Source organism: Drosophila willistoni (assembly GCF_018902025.1).
Source record: "Drosophila willistoni isolate 14030-0811.24 chromosome XL unlocalized genomic scaffold, UCI_dwil_1.1 Seg141, whole genome shotgun sequence".
Taxonomy (NCBI): Eukaryota; Metazoa; Arthropoda; class Insecta; order Diptera; family Drosophilidae; genus Drosophila; species Drosophila willistoni.
The window spans coordinates 4,604,648-4,625,066 of NW_025814052.1; the positions used below are offsets into that span (position 1 = coordinate 4,604,648).

At 37.5% G+C, this 20,419-nt stretch overlaps 7 protein-coding genes across 10 annotated transcripts; 3 read left to right on the plus strand and 4 right to left on the minus strand.

The window, feature by feature from the left end:
- Positions 1–879: 879 nt before the first annotated feature.
- On the minus strand, positions 880–2,245 carry LOC6649316 (uncharacterized protein PB18E9.04c). The gene has a single exon (XM_023179209.2). The coding sequence runs from the start codon at positions 2,154–2,156 to the stop codon at positions 1,200–1,202; it is 957 nt and encodes a 318-aa protein (XP_023034977.1). The 5' UTR covers positions 2,157–2,245; the 3' UTR covers positions 880–1,199.
- A 92-nt stretch (positions 2,246–2,337) lies between these two features.
- On the plus strand, positions 2,338–5,087 carry LOC6649317 (anaphase-promoting complex subunit 4). Of its 2 annotated transcripts, none has more exons than XM_002071332.4 (5): positions 2,338–2,534; positions 2,607–3,249; positions 3,312–3,488; positions 3,543–3,705; positions 3,766–5,087. In XM_002071332.4, the coding sequence occupies exons 1-5, from the start codon at positions 2,423–2,425 to the stop codon at positions 5,008–5,010; spliced, it is 2,340 nt and encodes a 779-aa protein (XP_002071368.1). In that variant the 5' UTR covers positions 2,338–2,422; the 3' UTR covers positions 5,011–5,087. The 2 variants fall into 2 exon arrangements, with proteins under 2 accessions (XP_002071368.1, XP_046867138.1); XM_047011182.1 differs by having other exon boundaries at positions 3,312–3,482.
- A 148-nt stretch (positions 5,088–5,235) lies between these two features.
- LOC6649318 (uncharacterized protein F54F2.9) lies at positions 5,236–7,328 on the minus strand. Its single transcript, XM_002071333.4, has 2 exons — positions 6,350–7,328; positions 5,236–6,283 (listed from the first exon to the last, which is right to left on the minus strand). The coding sequence occupies exons 1-2, from the start codon at positions 7,241–7,243 to the stop codon at positions 5,603–5,605; spliced, it is 1,575 nt and encodes a 524-aa protein (XP_002071369.1). The 5' UTR covers positions 7,244–7,328; the 3' UTR covers positions 5,236–5,602.
- Positions 7,329–7,662: 334 nt separating this feature from the next.
- LOC6649319 lies at positions 7,663–8,774 on the minus strand. 2 transcript variants are annotated; one of them, XM_047011184.1, is made up of 3 exons: positions 8,677–8,766; positions 8,476–8,603; positions 7,663–8,302 (listed from the first exon to the last, which is right to left on the minus strand). In XM_047011184.1, the coding sequence occupies exons 2-3, from the start codon at positions 8,588–8,590 to the stop codon at positions 7,833–7,835; spliced, it is 585 nt and encodes a 194-aa protein (XP_046867140.1). In that variant the 5' UTR covers positions 8,591–8,603; positions 8,677–8,766; the 3' UTR covers positions 7,663–7,832. The 2 variants fall into 2 exon arrangements, with proteins under 2 accessions (XP_046867140.1, XP_046867139.1); XM_047011183.1 differs by having other exon boundaries at positions 8,476–8,774.
- Positions 8,775–10,277: 1,503 nt separating this feature from the next.
- Positions 10,278–16,192, plus strand: LOC6649320 (apoptosis-inducing factor 3). 2 transcript variants are annotated; one of them, XM_002071335.4, is made up of 3 exons: positions 10,278–10,388; positions 10,469–10,581; positions 14,291–16,192. In XM_002071335.4, exons 2-3 carry the CDS (start codon positions 10,509–10,511, stop codon positions 16,000–16,002), a joined length of 1,785 nt encoding a protein of 594 aa, XP_002071371.1. In that variant the 5' UTR covers positions 10,278–10,388; positions 10,469–10,508; the 3' UTR covers positions 16,003–16,192. The 2 variants fall into 2 exon arrangements, with proteins under 2 accessions (XP_002071371.1, XP_023034887.1); XM_023179119.2 differs by lacking the exons at positions 10,278–10,388; positions 10,469–10,581 and adding an exon at positions 11,639–11,701.
- Positions 13,367–14,234, minus strand: LOC124460437. Its single transcript, XM_047011185.1, has one exon. It carries the CDS (start codon positions 14,125–14,127, stop codon positions 13,393–13,395), a length of 735 nt encoding a protein of 244 aa, XP_046867141.1. The 5' UTR covers positions 14,128–14,234; the 3' UTR covers positions 13,367–13,392.
- A 114-nt stretch (positions 16,193–16,306) lies between the features above and the next one.
- LOC6649219 (protein prenyltransferase alpha subunit repeat-containing protein 1) lies at positions 16,307–19,095 on the plus strand. Its single transcript, XM_002071337.4, has 3 exons — positions 16,307–17,072; positions 17,157–17,545; positions 17,607–19,095. Exons 1-3 carry the CDS (start codon positions 16,972–16,974, stop codon positions 18,320–18,322), a joined length of 1,206 nt encoding a protein of 401 aa, XP_002071373.1. The 5' UTR covers positions 16,307–16,971; the 3' UTR covers positions 18,323–19,095.
- Positions 19,096–20,419: the final 1,324 nt, after the last annotated feature.

Sequence of the window (20,419 nt, forward strand, 5' to 3'; positions counted from 1 at the left end):
TGTGACAGACTAGAAGCCTCATATCATTCCTGTTGATATAGAAACTATTTGATACTTAGTAAATCTATTTGATACTAGGATATAAGATTGAATGTTGGTATCTGATTTGTTCAATAGACATAATGTATATCAAATAAGGTAATTTAATGACCTGTTTAACACAGAAATTGATATTGTTTGATTGGGGTTAATCATAATGTTAGTATTGTTCTTTAAATCAAAGCAATTATCAGTTAGTTAACTTATTTGTATGTAAGTATGTCTCATCGTAAATGTGATTAAATTAATTGCTAACGCAAACTAGATATAGGCATAATAAAATTTCAAAGAAAAATCAAAATACATAATGTACATAATTGTTTGCTTTATTTAAAACAGTTAAATTCGTAACAAATTATAATGATATTAAATGAAATTACACGCTTGAATCGTTTATGTTTTTAATTTATCTCTCTCTTTGTTTTTTTTTTTGGTTTTTGCTGCTGCATTTGATGACTGTTTTTGTTTTGTTTGATTAAGTTATAAATTGGAGTGTAAATTTTGAAAGCGTTTCTTTGATTGGTACATATTACTATAGCGATAGGTGTATACATATATATAGAGCTGATTTTTTTTTAAGGCACATTGTGGTTAAATGTTTTTTAGATATTTCATTTTATAGATTACTACATATGATTGATTGCTAATTGCGCTGTATATAGGATTTTACAATTTGCTCAAAGTCTCGAATCAGATAGATGTGCTACTACATATTTATGTATTAATGATTTTCATTTTGATTTCATAAAGTATTTCAAAATCAAATTAAATTTTTTTACCTCATTAACATCACAATTTTTTTTAAATTCAAAAGAGAAAAAAAAAACAATAGCTAAATCGACAAATGCAAAAATATTAGTACAATTATCTAACGAGAATGGAGAATAATCAAAATGCTTATTACATAAATTTCACAAAATCAGTAATTTCAATTTCAATTTGGCAACTCTGAAACGTAATTAAGTCTAAATTTTAATAATTTACAATTTTCTTTTTTAATTGACTGAACAATATAATGTTTAATACATAATATTTATGTATTATTGTATGTATGTAAGCCAACTCTATTACCCTCTGCCTTAAAGCTAAGAAAGTCTTTGTTGCATCGAGGAGAAGGATGGGGGCGAGTGAGCAGATTTTTACGACTGTCGCCGGCGCCGTCAGTCGTTGTACATACCATCCACCAGGAAGTCCATACGTCTGTAATGACGTGTGCTCCACATTTCGCGGAATCTACGATACATAACGATGGTCACACCAATCGCCAATGGTACGGTCAACATAACTGTCACAATGGGCACTATATACTGATTTCCACGATCGGCCAAATTCTCGTTTGACTCTCGTAATGGCTCTACCACTGGAGAATCTGCTTGTTCCGGTGTGGCAGAAGATGGAGCTGAAGCAGATGAATCAACACCATTTGCCGCCAGCGGCTGATGCTGATCTTGATCCCATTCTGGATGTACGGCCATGCTATAGGAAACTTTGGGCTTCGGTTGAGGTGTCGTTGTGGTCGTTGTTGTTTTTGTTGTGGTAGTTGGTACGGTTGTGCTTGTAGTGGAGGATCTCGTAGCGTTTACGTCCTTTTGTGGGGTTGAAAAGTTTCCAATAACACTAGCAGCAACTCCATCTGCACTTATGATCTGGTCTTTCTGCGTTTTAGAGTTTGCCGTTGTATTTGTGGAACTGGGAGATGTTGACAAGGATGGGGACGAGGCATTTAGTGACTCATTTTTATGTTTAACATCCGGGCGTACAGTGGGATTTGCCGTAACTTTTACGTTCCTTTCTTTTGGCATATTTTCCTCCGCGTTGGTAGTGCTGTTGGCCTTCGATTCGAGTTTATCAAGCTCTTTAGCCAAATCGGTGGAGGTCGAAGACTTGCTCACCGTCTGCATAATTTGTATGGGAGGTGATGGAGTGGTGGTAGTTGTAGTGGCATTAATATTTGTCGATGCACGAGGGGCAGGATTGCTGGAAGCGGCAGCCGCAGCTGAAGCAGGAGCAGGAGCCGAAGTTGCTGTTGCTGTTGCATTGGCATTTTGTTCGGCCCAGGCTGGCAACAACAACAACCCGGATCCGCAAAACATCCACAAAAGTAAAATTGTCTTCATGTCAATTGGATAAAAACTGACAATGTATTTCCCAAAAAAATATTATTGTGTATTTTTATTTATATTACAATTCTTGACCCAATTCAACTCTGATTTCTATTAGTGGGCTCATTGCCGATGTAGATAAGAAGCAGATGTGTGTAGATAAGATGTAAAGAGTAAGTAAGTCGCCGGTATGCGGAGTTTGCACATCTCTAATCCCAAATTGCAGAAAAGCGAAGGAAATTTAAAAATTGAAAATAAAATATTAAAAGATTGCTTACAAGATGGCCCAATCCAGCTCCATGAAACTCATAGGAGCTCGCAACATGAGTTGCGTTGTGGAGCGCATGGAGTGGAATAACAAAATGGATCTCATTGCCTATGGAACTGAGAAAGGTAAATAAAATCCTGATCTTGATCCCTATATACACATATGTATATGTATATTGTATGTGTTGGTTTTGTTAGGTGAGGTGATTATACAGCGCTTGAATTGGCAAAAGATTGTCACATTTCCCACACCTGGCGAAGATGTACGCGTTCGTTCACTTAGCTGGCAAATGGATGAGACTCTGTTGGCCGTGGGTTATAGCAATGGCAAGGTGGCCCTGCTTGATGCCGAAAGCGAAACAATTATATCGGGACTTATCTACGATGATGACATTAAAAAAGTTTACTTCAGCAAAGCCATCAACTGTCAAGAGAAACTGGAGAGCTACACAAGCAATGCCAAGGATAAGCATAAACGCTTTCTGCCTAAACTGCAACCGCTGACCAATATTGATCCATGCCTAAAGAGTCTCGATCAGAAATCTTTTCCCAAGGGTTCACCTTGTTTTCTTGTTGTAATCATGCGCAGCGGTAAAGTGCATCTTCTGTTGCTTGGAGCTCTTCAGGCGGGCAGCATTGATCTAACCCAACACATATTGCATCCGGAACAGTTTGAGGTGTACGATGTACGCTTGAATGGAGACTTTAATGCCATATATGCGTTACTTCGTGATGGACAGCAATTGAAATTGCTTCACTTTCACAACCACGTGTTACAGGAATGTATGTCGCCCATGTTGGAGCTGGCTGCTCATTGTGCTCATATTTTGGAAACCAAAAAGTAAGTAATAATTAATTTACACAATCGAAAGATAGAATTCACAAATTTTACCCGTCCAATAGCTATATTAACGATACTCAACAATGCCTGACAGAGGCTTGGGAAACTGTCCAATTGGAGATGGACAATAAACTTACAAAATATGCCAATTCACAGACTTATGGCATGATATCCGCCAATTATTTGGAGCTATTTGTCTTTGGCTATGCCACTTTAGAGGTTGAAGAATTTCTGTTCGAGTGAGTTATGCATTTAACCAGGTTATCACAAGCTAATCCAATCCAAATTCACAGTACTCTGACGGAGAAAGGCTTTAAAAAGATTGCCAACTCAGTGGAACTGAGTCTTAACAATTTGAAGAGTCTAGTTTTTAAACAATTAAACGGTGCGGCTGTCAATATGTTTTACTTTCTCAATACTATTGCTGGATTTGGACGGATATCACATTTCTTTGAGGTATATAGAGTTACATATTAGTACATTAAATATATTTTATACCCTTGCCTTGAATTTTAGGCTTTAATATCGCCGGATGTGGCCAATGAGGCGATGCGTGCTTGCGGAGCTTTTCTACTCAAAGTCCATGAGCTGCAGCGGACAATAGATACTTTGGTTTATGATATGAAGCTATTTCACTCTTGGATGGTTATTACTACGATTCGGCTATCGCATCAAGAGATACCCGACATTAAAGTTTTTACCGAAGAAGAGAATCAAGCATTGGCCGAGTTCATTTGCTCAATGGAACCAGAGCTAGAAAATGAAGATGATGAAGACGAGTCGGTGCCAGAGGCATCAGCATCTCCTTTGCCACAACGAAGCAAATTTAATTTGGAACGTGTCGGTCAATACTTGGAAAATTCGTATCTAACTCAACCACAGCAAGTGGACACCAAACAGTTGTGGGAGCAAATGATAGCCGAAAACGAATGCTTCGCTGATTGTAATCTCTTTGTGCCGCATGACAAAAAACTATCGCTCATTCAGCAGCGGGAGAAGATGTTCAATGCCATCGATGCGGTATTCCATAAGCCCACCGAAAGCATTAGTGCCAGTTTCAAGCTTAGCAATGCTATAATTTGCGGGGAGCTGCCACCAATGATGACAGAACAACTGGACGATCAAGATGAATCGGTTGATTTTGTCACCTGCAGTTACCATGTATACGAGGCGGCCAAATGCGATATGCTAGCCTTGACAATAAGTTGGCAAGAAGCTATGGTTCTAGAGTTAAGTCGCAGCGGTGATTGCCTCCTTCGCTGTACACGTGTGCAGTTGCAACCGGGCCCATTTACCCAGCAGCTGCACGAGGACTATTATAATCTACGTTTTGTTGATCTGCAATTCTACAATGAATCTTCGTTGTCAATGCTAGCCCAGACAAGCACATCTGCGTCAAGTCCTCGTCCACATAGCTACTTTGTTCAATTCTCGCTGAGCGCGGCAAGGAATCAGTGTACACAACATCAATTGGCTCCGCTAATGAAATTAACAGACGCCACAGTGACACACAGTATTCATGACATTGCCGATGGAGCCGCCTTTAAAGGACTCGATGGAGTTTGTGAAATGCTTGCTGTTTCCGGTAGTCGTAAAGTTGCCACGGTTTTGTCCGATCGCAAACGTAAAATGACTATTTATGAAATGGAGATAGAAGAGGAAGAGGATGACACCGAAATGTCACAGGCATCGTTTTTGGAAATAAGTAAAGAGTCTGTTCTTGCCGGTGCTAGTGAATCAGAGGAGAAGGCTGAATCATAGATCAACTTATTTAAACTTAGTTAACCTAGGATATTGGAATTTTATTGTTACGAAAAATACAAACGCCAATGTATGTACGCCAAAATTTCCTCTGAATATTACACAGGGCGCCTTCATATTTGTTCAGGTTTTTTGATGAGCGGAGAATGGCCATTAGGTTGCGCCATGCAGCTGATGTGATAGGAAATATACAGAATAAATTAAATGACGTATTTCGCTTTCAAGTCATGACAATTCTGAAACATTCTGATGGATCATTATTAGAGTTATTTATTTAAATATTTTCGTTTTTTCTTTTTTTTTTTGTCGATTAAATCATTCTTTATCCTCTTTCCATTTTTACTGCACTCCACCTTATACACTAGAGCAAAGTCATAATAAAATAAACGTATATACAAAATTTAAGTAGTTCATTTTTTTTTCGCGTTCCATATGTGTAAAGAAACATATTTAAATACGTATATAGAAACTATTACACGGTAAAATTAATAAAGGGACAACAGAAGAGTTACGTCTAAATTTGAGCTATGCGAGAATTGCAAAAGGAATAGGTTTTTTTTTGTTTGTTTTTGAATCCTAACAAATGGAAGAATTAGCTGATTTCATATTGATAAGCATCGTCCGAGTCCTCGCCACTGGAGAGATCTCGTTTTCGTCGCCTTTGCTCACGTTTGCTCAACTTTTTAGTCGCTGGCGGATCTGGATCTGATGCTGGCAATGGTTGGTCGCTTTCCGTTGCAGAAGTTGTAGGAAGTTCTTCGGTGGGTGTTTCATTAATCTCCATGTTCGCCTCCTCCTCGGCTTTCTTTTGGGTCTTAACCAGTTCGCAAAGGTACCTATAGCGTACCAGACACTCATCCTTAGTTTTTTCCGGCACACTATTGGCAATTTTTTGCCAACGATCACCGCCAGTTGTTTTCCGATACTTCACGATGGCTGCTTCCAAAGCCCTCTGTTGTTCTTGCGTCCAGTTCGTTTCTGGTATAAGCATGCTCTTCTCACCCGAACCAGATGAGGAAGCCGTTGACTTTACTTTCGTCTTTTCCTGTACGCGTAACTGGTCTGCGGACGAATTGCCGGAATCGGCCTGTCCTGGTATGCGATATCCGTTTTCCTTCATTTTGGCCGCCATGAAGGTAACCTCCTGAACAGAACGATTCATGGACTCGGCAATTGTGTTCCAACGACTGCCGGCGCCACCTGGATACTTTTTAACCAATCGGATTAGTTCAGTGAGATCCTCGTCTGTCCAAAAGCCACCGCTGACAGTGCTCTATATTTGTTAGATGGAAAGAATGAATACTTGAGATTGTATAGAAGTTGATAAGATTGCACTCACCTTTTGAATGGCCGGACGAATCGCATCATCTTCGGTGAGCTCACGAGCCTGAATTTGGGAATAGCCACGTAACTCTTCTTCGGTTTTAACGGGCGCTGTAGTATTTTGTTTGCGTTTACGCAGATTTTCTTTTTGCTCTTTGCGCAGCCGAACCTGCTCTTCAGCCTCCCGTTCAAGTTCCTCCTGGCGACGAGCCGTCTCGATTTCCTGCCTTCTCTTTTCCAGGGCCAATTCCTTAAGCTCGTTGGCCTTACTGAAGCCATTCTTTATGGTCTTGGGTAGATTCCATATGGCCAGAGGTATTTGAATGGGTAGCGTGTTCAGAAGCGATGGCATGGGAATCTCACTTAGAATGACGTCCATGTCAATGTTTTTGTTCTTTTTTTGCAACTTCTTGAGTTTAGTGCCGAATACCTGTTCCGCCGTGTATTTCTTCTCCAGATAGGCGGCCCACGCAAACAGGTACTGGCCCACGGTGGTAATTAGGAAAAGAATGAAGGCTCCTTCATACAAACCAATCTTTCGCATCCGGCGGTAATAGTAAAGGGCTGACTTCCAATTGGGCATTCCATCTCGAAGCACCTTGTCGTATTTTTCCCGCTTCGACGAATCCTTCAACACCTCATAGATGGAGACGAGGTTACGGAACTGTATATTGGCGTCCTCGGCGGAATTCTTATCCGGATGTAACACAATCGAGAGAGTACGGAAGGCCCTTTTGATCTCATTGTTCGTGGCTGTCTGATTGATGCCCATAAACTCGTAGAAATTCTTGTTGACCTCCTCGACCAGATCAAAGATCTCCAGCTCCTCCGAATGCCATGCATGACTCGTTTGCGATATCACAAGCAGCAACAGGCAGCTTAGCCAAAGTCTCCAATTATGCAGCTTCATTTTATTATACCAATGGACAAAACAAATGGGCAAAAGCCGAAGCAAAACTCATACGCTGGCAACCTGCAGACAGTGCTGCCAATTTGGCCTTATTCCGCAAGTCTGTTTTTTTCTTCTAAATTATTGGTTATCGACGCTAGAGGTACCAACTGTCGATAACTCATTCAAGTACGAACAGAAAATAGATATAATCGAATATATTCGGTTAAAATTATTAAGGATACAAAACGAAACATGCACGAGCAAATCAAAAAATTGGGCTTCAGTTAAATGAAATTCACGAGATTTGAGTATAAAACAAAATAAGCCATTGATGACAATATTTCAGATTTCTCTATTTCAATTTTTGCCTTCCCCATTTGTTTTTAATATCACGCAAATCGCTGGTATGCAAAAATTAATATTTTTCAATTTCAAAATTATACTTTATAAAGGTTACACAAGGGCCCAAGATTTATTTTAAAATATTTTGTTGCCAAGGATTTTGTGAATTTTGTCTGTAAATTGCCATACACGATATGTCAGTGTCAAATGATAATTTGGACTGAAGATGGGTTTGATTGGTTTTTGCTGGGTATTCGACTTCAGTTTATAGGGCTCGTGGTCCATGCATACGACGACGAGGTGGTCGTCGAGAGAATAAGCCCGGACCATAACGTGGCTGATTACCGTTTTTAAAGATATCCAGAGTCATATTTTCGATCAAATAATTGGCCACAAAGTCTGACGGACTTGTAATCTTCTTATCCACAACGTCTGCTCCAGTTTGAACTTTCCGTTTTACCATATTCTCATGTTTCTTTAATTGCTCAAGAGCCAACCAGAGTATGGGCTGTGTTACATGCTCATCCACGCCATATCCTGGCATGGTGTGAGGAGCGCGTCGTTTTGGACAAACGTTCCTGATACTAAACAGTGACTGACTCAGTTCATCGGCGTCGTCGTCGGCGTCATCGGATTCTTCCATGCTATCGGACTCCGCCAGATTGGGTTCCTCATCTGAAGCGACCTCATTTTCGTCAAATGCCAAAGCATGACGCCCAAAGTTTAGTTCCATGTCTGTTTATAATATTTATAAAAATATTTGCATTTGTTTTATCATAAATGTGTTTATAATAAATTTACTAAATCTAATATAAGACAAGTTTTTCAACGATTGGTATATACATACATATGTATATCTTATTCAATCATTTAAAAATCAAAATAAAAAAAAAAATTTTGACACATACCCTCTAGCTCCAACTCTCGATTCCTGATCCTGTTCATCAGTGATATACCTGCCATTTCATGGAGAATTGGTTGATGCTCAAGCATTGGCTGCAACCGCAGTAGGTGTTCATTCATACTGCGGTTAGATCTAAATAAGTACCACAAATTACGAAACATTTTTTGCTTGTATTTGCATTAGATGGACTGTTTGTCGGACTTACTAAACTAAAAGAATTTCTAATAAAACAAATAAAAAGAAAAAATAGAACGACGACGTTCAGCACTGACCGCTACGGATTTCGAGTAGATGTGAGGCAATATGATGACAGGAACTTCAAAGGTAACCTCGGTTTGTAGTTTTCATTTGACAATTTTCAATTTTCATTTTGTTTTGCGCAACAGTATTTTAACCAGTATTTTGAATTGACTATTATTTTTAGCTGTTTTTATTCATAATTAGTTGTATTATATGTACATTTAGACAAAACAGAATAATGTATATACATACATACATTCATTAACTGATACCATCATCATTCACTGTCTTAATGACTTTGTCCTTTTTTATTTTCCATACTTAAGCCATTTTATCAATTACGTGCTATCAAATGCACAACCACAAACATATGTATGTATGAACATTAAGACTAATCACAGTCAATATTGATGACCCTTGAAAATAAAAACCCCAATTTATCAACCACTTTGCTATACAATATCATATTTTATTTCTTTATGTCAAGAAGCTAGTTTTAAATATTTAGAACAAAACAAAACTTTTAAATGACGAGCTAAATTTTAAACGCTGCCAGATAAACGTTCTGCCTTTGCGTGCCATAATCTATCATTTAATGATAAAATTGTGTTTGTGTCTGAATTTTGTAGATTAGAGTGGTTTTATAACCATACATTTGATGTTTATAACTATAGCAAAAATGAACTCATTGACTACAATGATGGGAAAATACAAGTAATAATAAAGATTAAATCCTAAACAGGTACCTCTGCCAATGAGGGAAGACAAAAATCTTTACCTAAAACCGAAGTTTTTCCTTTTTATGGTATTGCGAATTCGGAAAAAAAAACAAAACATATTGCAAAAAAGTAATCAAATAAATATTTTGGCTTGTTAATTTTCATAAAGTTTTTTGGGGAATGCCCAACTATAAACCAGTATTTTATAACACTGGTGAGTGGAGCCAACAATGAATGATGATAAGGGGGCTTGGAGAGATGGAGAATGGGGCCAAAATACACAAACATATGAACATAGTATGCCGGTAGGCAAGGTCGAGTTGTTAGTCACTCATACCCAAACACATTCTCAACACTTGGAGCTCCAATTTTTCAGCAATGTATGTATGTATGTACGTTTGTGTTAACACAATCGATACGGTCGTATGAATGTATGTATGTGAAGTACGCCCGTACATGCAATATGGCAACGTCAGCTTCGCTTTAATCAGAGAGCTTCTAGCATTAAGGCCGTTTTTTTCTTGTTAACACACATACGCGATTCGCCACTTATAGCCAACAGACGTGTCGTTCCTTACCGTGCTCCTTCTGCTTTGACGTTCCCGACGTGTTACGGCTCTCTTCTCATCAACGTCGCGGTGGAACCTGTTGCATTTTCTGACCCACCCCTCTTACACGATTCGTCTTTTATAGTTTATTGTTTTTTTTGTGCCTAATGATAGTGTTATATGTGAAATAAAAATTGTTCGACATTTCACAAGTACTTATATATATATACATATATATTCTGTTCCAACCACAATCTACGATAATGTCAGTGTGAAATCAGTGAAAACAAAACCTAAAGAAAACCTCGATTTCCTTTTAGGTGGCTCTCGGTTTATCAACAATTTCGAAACTTACACAAGTTCCCACAATTCTGCAAACAATTTCAAGGCCTTAGAAATAACTATTATAGGTACGAGTTTATGGTGATCAGTAAATTTAGTTCAGTCCTTAATTGATTATTTCCCCTTTCATTTTGGACCTTTGTTTTAGATACCCAAAACATTTAAACCCTCGTGAAATATATACTAAAATGGGCTCTATCAATTGCAAGGAATACAAAACCACTGGAAATGTTCCACCCAAAAAGGATCAGTCATCATCAGGTAATGATTTTAATTGAGACAATAAGTTTCAACTATTATTATTAAGGGAATTTAAAGCGGGAAAATCCCTATCGTCATCCAATTTTAATCAAATTTTCAAAATCTGTGCTGTCTCGGTGCGCCATTCAAAAGTCCAGGTATTTAATGGATATTCCGATCATTTCGAAACTCAAGTTTTTCAATTTCAACGTTGTAGGACCGGAAAATAAATTGAGTCATTCAATCCAATCAATCTAATTAACACATATGTATGTACTTATAGTATGAAATTTCGTCAGTTGTTTTAAAAAAAGTTGGATTTTTTTTTGGTTACTTTACAAAGATACATTTGTATGTACATATGTAGATGTATACATACATAGATGTACGTACATGTATACAGGTATGTACATACATATGTATGTATGTGTTAAGTTACCTTTCTAATCGACCAACAAGGCTAAAGCTAGATTATAGCATAATACCAATTGTTTTTCATTTGATTTCAATGAATTTTTTTTATTAAATTTTGTTATGTCCATACAAACATACATATGTATGTTTATACACACACAAATGTAACTCCATTCGAAGGGTGCACAGTGGTGGATCAGGTAACGAAAACCGCAAAAATTACAAAATAAATGTACATATGCTCTTTTTTAGCCATAAGGAAGCAAAGCAAATTATTAAGCCAAACATGAGTTTCTATATAGTGATAATCAAGATTATATCATATAATAAATCTTAACTTGCTAATTATGTGTGTGTTTTCAATCAAATTTGGTCATTTTAATTGCAGAGTAATAAATTCTCTCAAATAGTTAAGCTTAGTTTAACTGAAAAGTTAATTAAAATAGTATTTTGAGAAATTATTAATTAAACAAGTTTTTGACTTAAGTTGACCCACTGTAATTTCATATTAGGATGAAAGGAGAAAGAGAAAGGGGGAGAGAGAGAGAGAGTGAGAGTCGCTGTGAGAGGGAGAGAGAGCAAATTTCTCTAGTGTTGCTTAAGCTTTCGCAGTTAGTCATTGTTTTTGTTGTTTATTTACAACTACTTTTTTCAGTCGGCATTTCTTTTTCATTTCATTCCAAGGCGATACGTTTACCGTAACTGTCATTCTATCGTCAACTAACTGGTAGAGTTTTATACTTACAATTAGTGTTTGTCATTAAGTGAATTCTTGTTACATATTTCTTTTTTGGTATACATACCTCAAACTGAAAATTGTTTTGTTATTAATACATGTATACAATTAGAATAATTACGTTTGTTTCTTGTACTTGTGGTAGTGAAGTGGAATTGTGTAGATGGATATATTGTGCATATGTGAGACAAGGTTAACCGGTTATTGGCCTTCCCCCCTTTATCCCCCTCTCTCTAAAATGTGTCGGATGTCTGTGTGTTTGTGTGCCTTTGCGAATAAGACATGACAATCAAGTCAGATCCAAAAGTTAAAATTATTAATTAGACAGAAACAAGATTACACAAAAAATATACATACATACATACATACATAAACGTATATGCGTAGCTGTCAATTGTTTTTTATCTTAAAAAAATTTTCAACCACAAACCAAAAATATTTGAGCTGATTCATTCTGAAATAAAATTACGGCTACTCTATATGGATATAAAGTTGTTGGAACTTTTAGATATTTTATGCATTTCTAGAATATTCGATCGATATTTTTGTTTTTATGTTCTTTAGTAATTAAAAGTTGCACAACTGTTCAGTGCCGGATTAGCAAGTTTTGTAAATTTTTAAAAACCCCAAACTTTGCGAATCTGTAACAAATTTTAACCGATTTTCGAAAGTTATTTTTTATTTTAATGCCTTTAGATTCAATTTGAAAATGGATTGTAATAATCCAATTGTATATGTATTTAAACAAGACAAAAAACGACAATGAACAGCAAAGTATTTCAATAAGCCCTGATTTCATGAGGCTCAAATTTAGTCAATTTTTGGAGTATTTTAAAAACACATATCTTTTTTTTATGTTAGAACAATAGCATTTAATCTGCATTTAAATCTCAAGAACATTTTTTTTTTTTAAATTGTGATGTATACAAAAATGAAGTAGGAATTAAATATCCAATTGTTTGATATCATTTTAAAACATATTAAATTTCAATTCAATTGTTATATACATAACTTCTTTTTTTGAAATCAGTTGGAAATTGGTGAAAACACAGTCTGAAAAAAGTTTATTTTGTCATAGTTTTGCCTACATACATCTATGTACATATGTATGTATGTATGTATGTATCTTGATTTTAATAGTGGAATTTTTAGTCTAGAATATTCAAACGACCATTAGATTCAATTTTTTCACGGCTAGATAATTAGCAGTAGTTTGCTGACTACGTTCATTTTTTTATTTTTATTTTTTTGATTAGTAAGCAAAAGAAAAGGAAAAATTGACATGACCAAGTCAAGTCATTCATTGAAATGTTATCAGACAGAAATAAAGTTTGTCTAGTCATGTATGTATATATGTAGGTACATACATATGAGCAAATATGAACAATAGATAAGGGTTAAGTTAACACATGTTAAGACCATATCGATATGTATGTATGTATGTACTTCAATTCTATAACTAGATTAGAAGAACTGGGTTTAACCTACATTTTCCATTTCTCTCTCTCTTTCTGTCTCTCTCTATCAATGTATCTATATCAGTTATTGATAGATTATTTGGTGTTGCTTAGTTGCTTTTTGTTGTGGTCAAGACGTTTTTTTTTGTTTGCATATCATTTATTGCAATTAAACGGAAATTTAAAATAATTGTAGATATTTAAGTCAATTAATTAACATTATTATCAAGCTTTCTTGGATGCCAAAAGTTCCAATTTCATAATGGTTTGATCAAGAAAATTACGTTGCTTTTTCAATTGTCTTAGCAAATCCTCGGCATTTACTGAAGTAGTTGTCGTCGCTGAATCGACGGGCTGCTGCCAAAGATTACGCCAATTGCTCGATGTAGATGAATTAGATCCATTTGGCCTTAGTATGGCCAAAAGACGTTTAATAAGCGATGGTGGATTATTTGGCTGTGCACTTGCTGGAAAATCTGGCATAGCCAACAATGGGGATGTCCAGAAATATGAATTGACAGTTGATGGCGATGATGTTGTGGTTGTGGTTGTAGTTGTTCCACCATCTCGATCTCTTACATGCTCTGTTTTTTCCAATTGATGTTTCAATTCATCCAATTTTCTTTGTAAATGCTCAAAGTCAGCTGTCAGATTAATGGCAATATTCTCTCCAGGTCCGGCTCCTGCTATTCCCGATCCAGCCTCGATTAGTTCGATTTGCATTTGTAATTGATGATCACGTTGTTGTAAATCATCTAGGAGCATTTGGGTTTCTGGTATCATTGGTTCCATATATATTCTAGACATTTCCGCTAATAATAGTTGCCGATGGTTTAGCAGCGAACTAAGCTCATGATTTATGGGATTGGATAGTCCCATCTCGAATTGACAAAGACAAAGACCAACAACAAAAATGTGTTCTAAACGCAACCCCGACATTTTAAAGACTGACTTTCTCATTTGAACCCGGAAAATCAACTAAGTAGGCCAACTTTCCCAAATCTCTGTTTCTCTCTTATTCACTCACTCTTACTCGTTTGCTCCTAAAAGAAAACTGGAAAATTTTTGTATGTATTTGTTTTGTTAATCAGTTCGTGTTTTTTTTTTCTTCTCTTGTTTTTAGGTGGTACCGTAGGCTCATATCAATCGAAGTGCCCAAGCAGCAAAATGACGAGCACAACAGCAACAACAACGACGCCCAATCTTGAAGACTACACCGATCCGGTGGCCGTCTGTCTGGCCTCTGAACTAAATGAGAATGAGATGCGTCAAGTGGATTTCGATGAGGATACTCGCATTCTGTTGGTCAAACAGAATGGCAACCTGAGGGCAGTGGGTGCTAAATGCACTCATTACGGAGCACCCTTGCATACTGGAGCTTTGGGCAAGGGTCGTGTCCGGTGTCCCTGGCATGGAGCATGTTTCAATCTGGAGACTGGTGACATTGAGGATTTCCCTGGCCTCGATTCGCTGCCTTGTTACAATGTACAAGTTAGCAGTGAGGGTCAGGTAATGGTACGAGCCAAGCGTGCCGATTTGGAGAAGACAAAACGCCTGAAGAATATGGTTAAACGAAAACCCGATGATCCACGTTGTTTCATCGTCGTCGGTGGTGGTCCATCTGGGGCAGTGTGCGCGGAAACTTTGAGGCAGGAGGGCTTTACGGGTCGTTTGATTCTAGTCGCCCGTGAGAATTACTTGCCGTACGATCGTGTAAAAATTTCCAAGGCAATGAATTTGAAAATAGATGCAATCCAATTTCGTGATGAGAAATTCTACAAGGAACACGATATCGAGGTATTCTTGGGTGTCAGTGCCGATAAACTGGATACGGCCCAAAAGGAATTGCATTGCTCCAACGGTCTGGTGGTGAAGTATGATAAGATCTTTATTGCCACTGGATGTTCAGCCTTCCGTCCGGCCATACCGGGCATAGAATTGGGCAATGTGAAGACAGTGCGAGAATTCGACGACTGTCAGAGTATCATGAATTTAATAACACCAGAAACACGTGTCGTCTGTCTTGGCTCCAGTTTCATTGCTTTGGAGGCAGCTGCCGCTCTAGTTTCTAAAGTGGCCAGCGTTACTGTGGTAGGACGGGACACGGTACCCCTGAAGGCGGCATTCGGCGAACAGATTGGGCAACGTGTCCTGAAGCTGTTTGAGGACAATAAAGTCACTATGATTATGTCTAGTGGCATTACCCAAATTATTGGCAACGAGGAGAATAACGTTGCCGAGGTTCAACTGGCTGATGAAACGCGTCTGCCGTGCGATTTACTTATAGTGGGCACTGGCTCAACTCTCAATACCCAGTTCCTGGCTAATTCTGGTGTACGTCTCAATCGCAATGGTTCGGTGGATGTCACCGATTTCCTGGAGTCAAATGTACCCGATGTCTATGTGGGCGGAGATATTGCCAATGCCCACATCCATGGTTTGACCAGTGAGCGTGTGACCATTGGACATTACCAGTTGGCCCAATATCATGGACGCATTGCGGCAATTAATATGAGCGGATCGGTTAAAAAATTACAGGCTGTTCCCTTTTTCTTCACTATGATCTTCGGCAAGGGCATACGCTATGCTGGTCATGGTCGCTACAAGGATGTCATCATTGATGGCAGTCTCGAGGATTTGAAATTCATTGCCTATTTCGTTAACGAAGCCGATACGGTAATAGGTGTAGCCTCCTGCGGCCGGGATCCCATTGTGGCGCAATTCGCTGAGCTCTTATCGCAGGGCAAGTGTCTGGGTCGTGCTCAAATTGAGAATGAAGAGAATCGTCAGGCCTGGACGGCCAAGCTTAAGGAACCATTGCCCCTAGTTCGTTAGAATAACCACCGAACTGGCCTTTAATACCGTCAAGTGCGTTGACCAGAGAGATTCGTTTTATATTTTATATATACATGTATATATACAAAAGATGTATACGTATATTGTAATAATTATATTTTATGTATTATCGCATAAATAAGTTACGTATGTTAAATCTGTGCAAAGTCAAAGAATTATTAAAACCATATTGTTGTCACGGCTTCTTCATTCAATCAATAGATTACAGGAAAAACAACTCTATATTAAGACAAATTATTTCATCACGTAGAAGGCAAATCGACCAAAAAAACACTTTAAAAGAACGCGCCAAAAAAAAAACCGACTGGCAACGCTATAGTCCATAAAAAACAGCGTTTGCCAACACTAAATCTCGCCTTAGCCGATTTTCCACTTTTAAACACTGAAGTAGCTAGATAGCCTTTTTTAGCACAGTTTTGCAACACTAAAAACTGAACGTTATCGCTAACACATGTTCGCAAAGCAGCACCGACAACAATAATAGAGCATATGTTGTAAACTATTTATTAAAATATATGTATATATATGTAAATATATATCTATGCAAAATTGCTGATAAGGAATGATCAATTCTCAGTGAATTTACCGAATTCTCTTACCCCTTTACCGTTAGAAGTGGCAACAATAAAGCAATAAATTTGACAAAGATACGTTTTTAATTGAAATTTATTCATTGTGTGTGTTTGAGTGTGTTTTCGCGACCATTGGGGGTTGGTGAGTGGCGTAGATTTGTCGTCGTTTCCGTTCTCTCTCTTAGTGCCCCCTGTTATTTGTCCACAAAATCCATCATTGAATTAATCGGAGAGGCCGAGGCAGCAAAAAAAAAAAAAAACTATAACCATGTTAATTGAAAGCAATAAATGTGCCTAAAACATTCGCATTGACCTCAAACGTTCAATAGAAGGAGACGAGTGCAAAACATACAAGCTCCCAATTCAACCAAGCGAAATGGAGGACGAACTTAGTCTGGACCTAAATAATGAAAAGAAGGTTTTGTGCGAGAAGATTATCAGGGATATTAATGCAGTGTTTCTGCGGGATGCCGATTTGTAAGCCATTGCTTTCCACACATATTTAAATTGCTCACTTATTCCAATTACTCTGTCTTTTTTTATATATATGTACATATATAGGGCGTCGTTTGAGATCATACCCAAGGAAACGAATTGCAATAAATCGCCTGTAATTCATGTGGATCACAATCTTGGACTGGAGTCATGGTGTGCCCAGCATGTGTACGATCATGCGCATCGTACACTCATCTCACATCGTCGTCAGACCTGTCAGCAACAATTAAGGATACTGCAACAGCAGCAGCAGAGCGACACCTTGGCCAAGTATCTAAATGTGGCGCTTCTAATCAATCCAGATGTGACCACATTTTGGCATATACGTCGCCAGCTTGTACAAAAAAACCGTTTGAGCATTAACAAGGAACTGCAATTCTCTGCTCTGGTACTGTCCATTAAACCCAAATCAAATGAGGCATTTGCTTACCGTCGCTGGCTGTATTCCTTTCAAAGTAGGTTCCAAACACACACAAATCAATATAAATAATAATTTTATTGGTTGTGTTTCGATAGGTGCCGATGCCATTGATTGGCCCCATGAAATCAGCATTTGTGAACGATCAGCAGATCGTTGTGCCAGCAACTATCATGCCTGGTCCCATCGCCAATGGGTGCTGCAGAATGCCCCTTGTTTGCTTCAATCGGAATTAATGCGCACCGAGAAATTCATGCGTAAACATATTAGCGATTACAGCTGCTATCACTATCGTCAAGTGCTACTGAGTCGGGCATATGAGTTGTGCTTCTTTATGCCCGACAAATTTGGTAGCCTTCTCGAGCTCTTCAAGCAATATGACTTGCAAGTGGAGGCCAATGAGAAGAGTGTTTTCCAATTATTGCTACCGCAAATAAATCAAAATAGCATTAGTGATCAGCGTATGCGTTCCTTTTTGTATTGCTGCAATGTGGCTGCCCATGATATGCATTTGTGTGCACAACAGCGACGAGTCTATGGGCCACGTGACTGTTTTGATTTACATCGAAGAGCATCGCTTAAATTCATTGTGGAACAATGTGTGCGTTTGGCTAGTGGATTAAATCTAGAGCATGGTGGTCTCTACTTGCCGGAACAAAAACACGAATTGCGAACCCATCTTAGCCAATTTAATTTCGAGAAACATCCGTTTTTGGACGCAATACGAAAAGCAGAATCACATTTGGGTGATAGACATCAACGTTGGTGCAATTTGCATTTGAATTTTAATTATCCAGATGCTGTGGGTGTTTAGAATAATTCATTCTGCCGGAAGTGGAGGCTGTTTTGTTTGTTACGATATATTTAAACGCACATATTCCTGATCAAATTGTATGCTAAGACTTCTTTCAATGAGAAAATGTAGAATTGTTGTACATATGTGTATATATACTATATTATATACATACACGCTCCTCCTTTGGAAAGATTGTCATCCAAGATATACATTTTTCCCTTAATTTTCTATCTATCACTGTAAATCATCTCGTTGACACAATTATGTTTTTTGTTTTTACAAATGAATGAGAGGTCTTTTTTTTTTTGATATAAAAACAAATCGAACCTTGTACCCACTTGTTAAGCTCAAATGTTATTAATATAAAATACTATCATTGTATGTGTGAGATGGCACGCGCGTGTGTTTCTGCGTGTGTGTGTGTGAATGTTTAAACTTGTTATTAGACAGTAATTGAAATTGAAAGAAAAAAAAGGAACAATTACTCAATTTTTAGTAAAATTCTTAGCAAACTATATATATAATAATTAAGGACAAAGACATTTAAATGGAGAAGAAAAACACACACATTTAAAGACGTTAACACAAAATCATCTACTTTAGAGTCCTAAGAGTTCCCCTAAAGAAAGAGTCCAATCGATCCAAAGAAATAATTTAAAATTAATAATAATAAAACGCAACAACTGCCATGGCGATCGATTGATTGTATTAAGGTAAACAGGCCAAATTAGTAAATTCTATAGCATCCAATCATATATAAATAATATTAAACATTTCATAAGCCATGACAATTGTCTCGATTGCATTTCATTTAAACATTTATAAATTGATCTAAATATAATTATGTTAAAATGTGTTAAATGCAATATTTACAAAACAAACAAAAAAATACCAAATGCTCGGGTTCATATACGTATACATAATAATAATAATAATAACTATTATATTTGTATTCTTATGAGATCTAGTAAATTTACTATTTAAATTTAATAGAATTCTATTAATGAGCACGTTACATTCTTGTTTTAAGATATTTTTCAAGAATAAAACAACACTTTATAGAGGACAAAAATATGTGAGCGATGCTGAAAGAGTAGGGGGGAGGGATGGGGACTAGGATTGGTTGATGCTGGGATGCTGCTGGTGAAGTGAAGAAGAGGTGAGAGACCATTGGTAATGGCATCAATCACTGCGCATGCTTCTATCTGCAGAACAGAGAACGGACCTGACCTGACCAGACCAGGACAAAACCAAACCAAAACCCCAAAAACCAGAGCAGCGATTTTTCAGTGTGTTCTTGAAGCAGTTAGCGTGAGGGTTGATTTCAAAATTTGCAACACAAAACAACAAAAAAAAAAAAAATTAAATAAATAAAATACATAAATAAATTAAATAAAAGAAATAGCAAATATTTCGGGTGCGTGTAATAATTTTTGTTTTTATTTTGTTACGGTTGTTGCTCTTGTCTCGTCCTCCAAGTGCATGTATGTGTGTGTGTGTGTGTGTGTGTGTGTGTGTGCGGGTTTGTGGGTGTGGGCTTGTGTGTGTAAGTGTGCTGCTACTCCTACACACAAATTCATAAACAATTAAACAAGCAAAAAGAGTTAAAACGAAGAAAAAAATGCATAAAGAGAAACGCAAATCGAAAAGGACATGTACTTGATACACATACATACATAAATGTATGAGTACAAATTCAGGGATTGGAGGAATTGGGGTGGGCTGGACTGTTGAGATTTTGTGTGGGCATCTTTGTTTGGGTTTTAAAATATTCATATTTTCCTTTTAGACATTTCACATAACACTGACATGACTAACTTTTCAAATGGAGAGCACTCTAAAACTAACATATACATACATACATGTATGTTTATGTATGTATGTATGTCTGTCTGTCTCTTATGTACAAGAGGACACACCTGATGATTTTTTTTCTTTTATTTTTCCATGTCTAGGCTTTATCCCCTCCTGCTTATCTATTTGTGTGCGTATGTGTGTGTGTGTGTGTGTGTGTACGCATTTCAGAGATGAAGAATGGGCCCATTTATTGTATGACAGGGGGACAGTGGCAATGGTGGGGGGTTAGAGGGGTTTAGGGTGCGGTGGTGTCTGGAC

Coding starts and splice junctions, on each gene's coding strand:
- LOC6649316 (XM_023179209.2), bottom strand. CDS start 2,156: ATGAAGACAATTTTACTTTTGTGGATGTTTTGCGGATCCGGGTTGTTG.
- LOC6649219 (XM_002071337.4), top strand. CDS start 16,972: ATGGAGGACGAACTTAGTCTGGACCTAAATAATGAAAAGAAGGTTTTG. Junction 17,073..17,156: donor TTTCTGCGGGATGCCGATTT/GTAAGCCATTGC, acceptor GTACATATATAG/GGCGTCGTTTGAGATCATAC. Junction 17,546..17,606: donor CTGGCTGTATTCCTTTCAAA/GTAGGTTCCAAA, acceptor GTGTTTCGATAG/GTGCCGATGCCATTGATTGG.
- LOC6649320 (XM_002071335.4), top strand. CDS start 10,509: ATGGGCTCTATCAATTGCAAGGAATACAAAACCACTGGAAATGTTCCA. Junction 10,582..14,290: donor AAAGGATCAGTCATCATCAG/GTAATGATTTTA, acceptor TCTTGTTTTTAG/GTGGTACCGTAGGCTCATAT.
- LOC6649317 (XM_002071332.4), top strand. CDS start 2,423: ATGGCCCAATCCAGCTCCATGAAACTCATAGGAGCTCGCAACATGAGT. Junction 3,250..3,311: donor CATATTTTGGAAACCAAAAA/GTAAGTAATAAT, acceptor CCCGTCCAATAG/CTATATTAACGATACTCAAC. Junction 3,706..3,765: donor GGATATCACATTTCTTTGAG/GTATATAGAGTT, acceptor CTTGAATTTTAG/GCTTTAATATCGCCGGATGT.
- LOC6649319 (XM_047011183.1), bottom strand. CDS start 8,632: ATGTTTCGTAATTTGTGGTACTTATTTAGATCTAACCGCAGTATGAAT. Junction 8,303..8,475: donor TCGAGAGTTGGAGCTAGAGG/GTATGTGTCAAA, acceptor TATTATAAACAG/ACATGGAACTAAACTTTGGG.
- LOC124460437 (XM_047011185.1), bottom strand. CDS start 14,127: ATGAGAAAGTCAGTCTTTAAAATGTCGGGGTTGCGTTTAGAACACATT.
- LOC6649318 (XM_002071333.4), bottom strand. CDS start 7,243: ATGAAGCTGCATAATTGGAGACTTTGGCTAAGCTGCCTGTTGCTGCTT. Junction 6,284..6,349: donor TTCGTCCGGCCATTCAAAAG/GTGAGTGCAATC, acceptor TAACAAATATAG/AGCACTGTCAGCGGTGGCTT.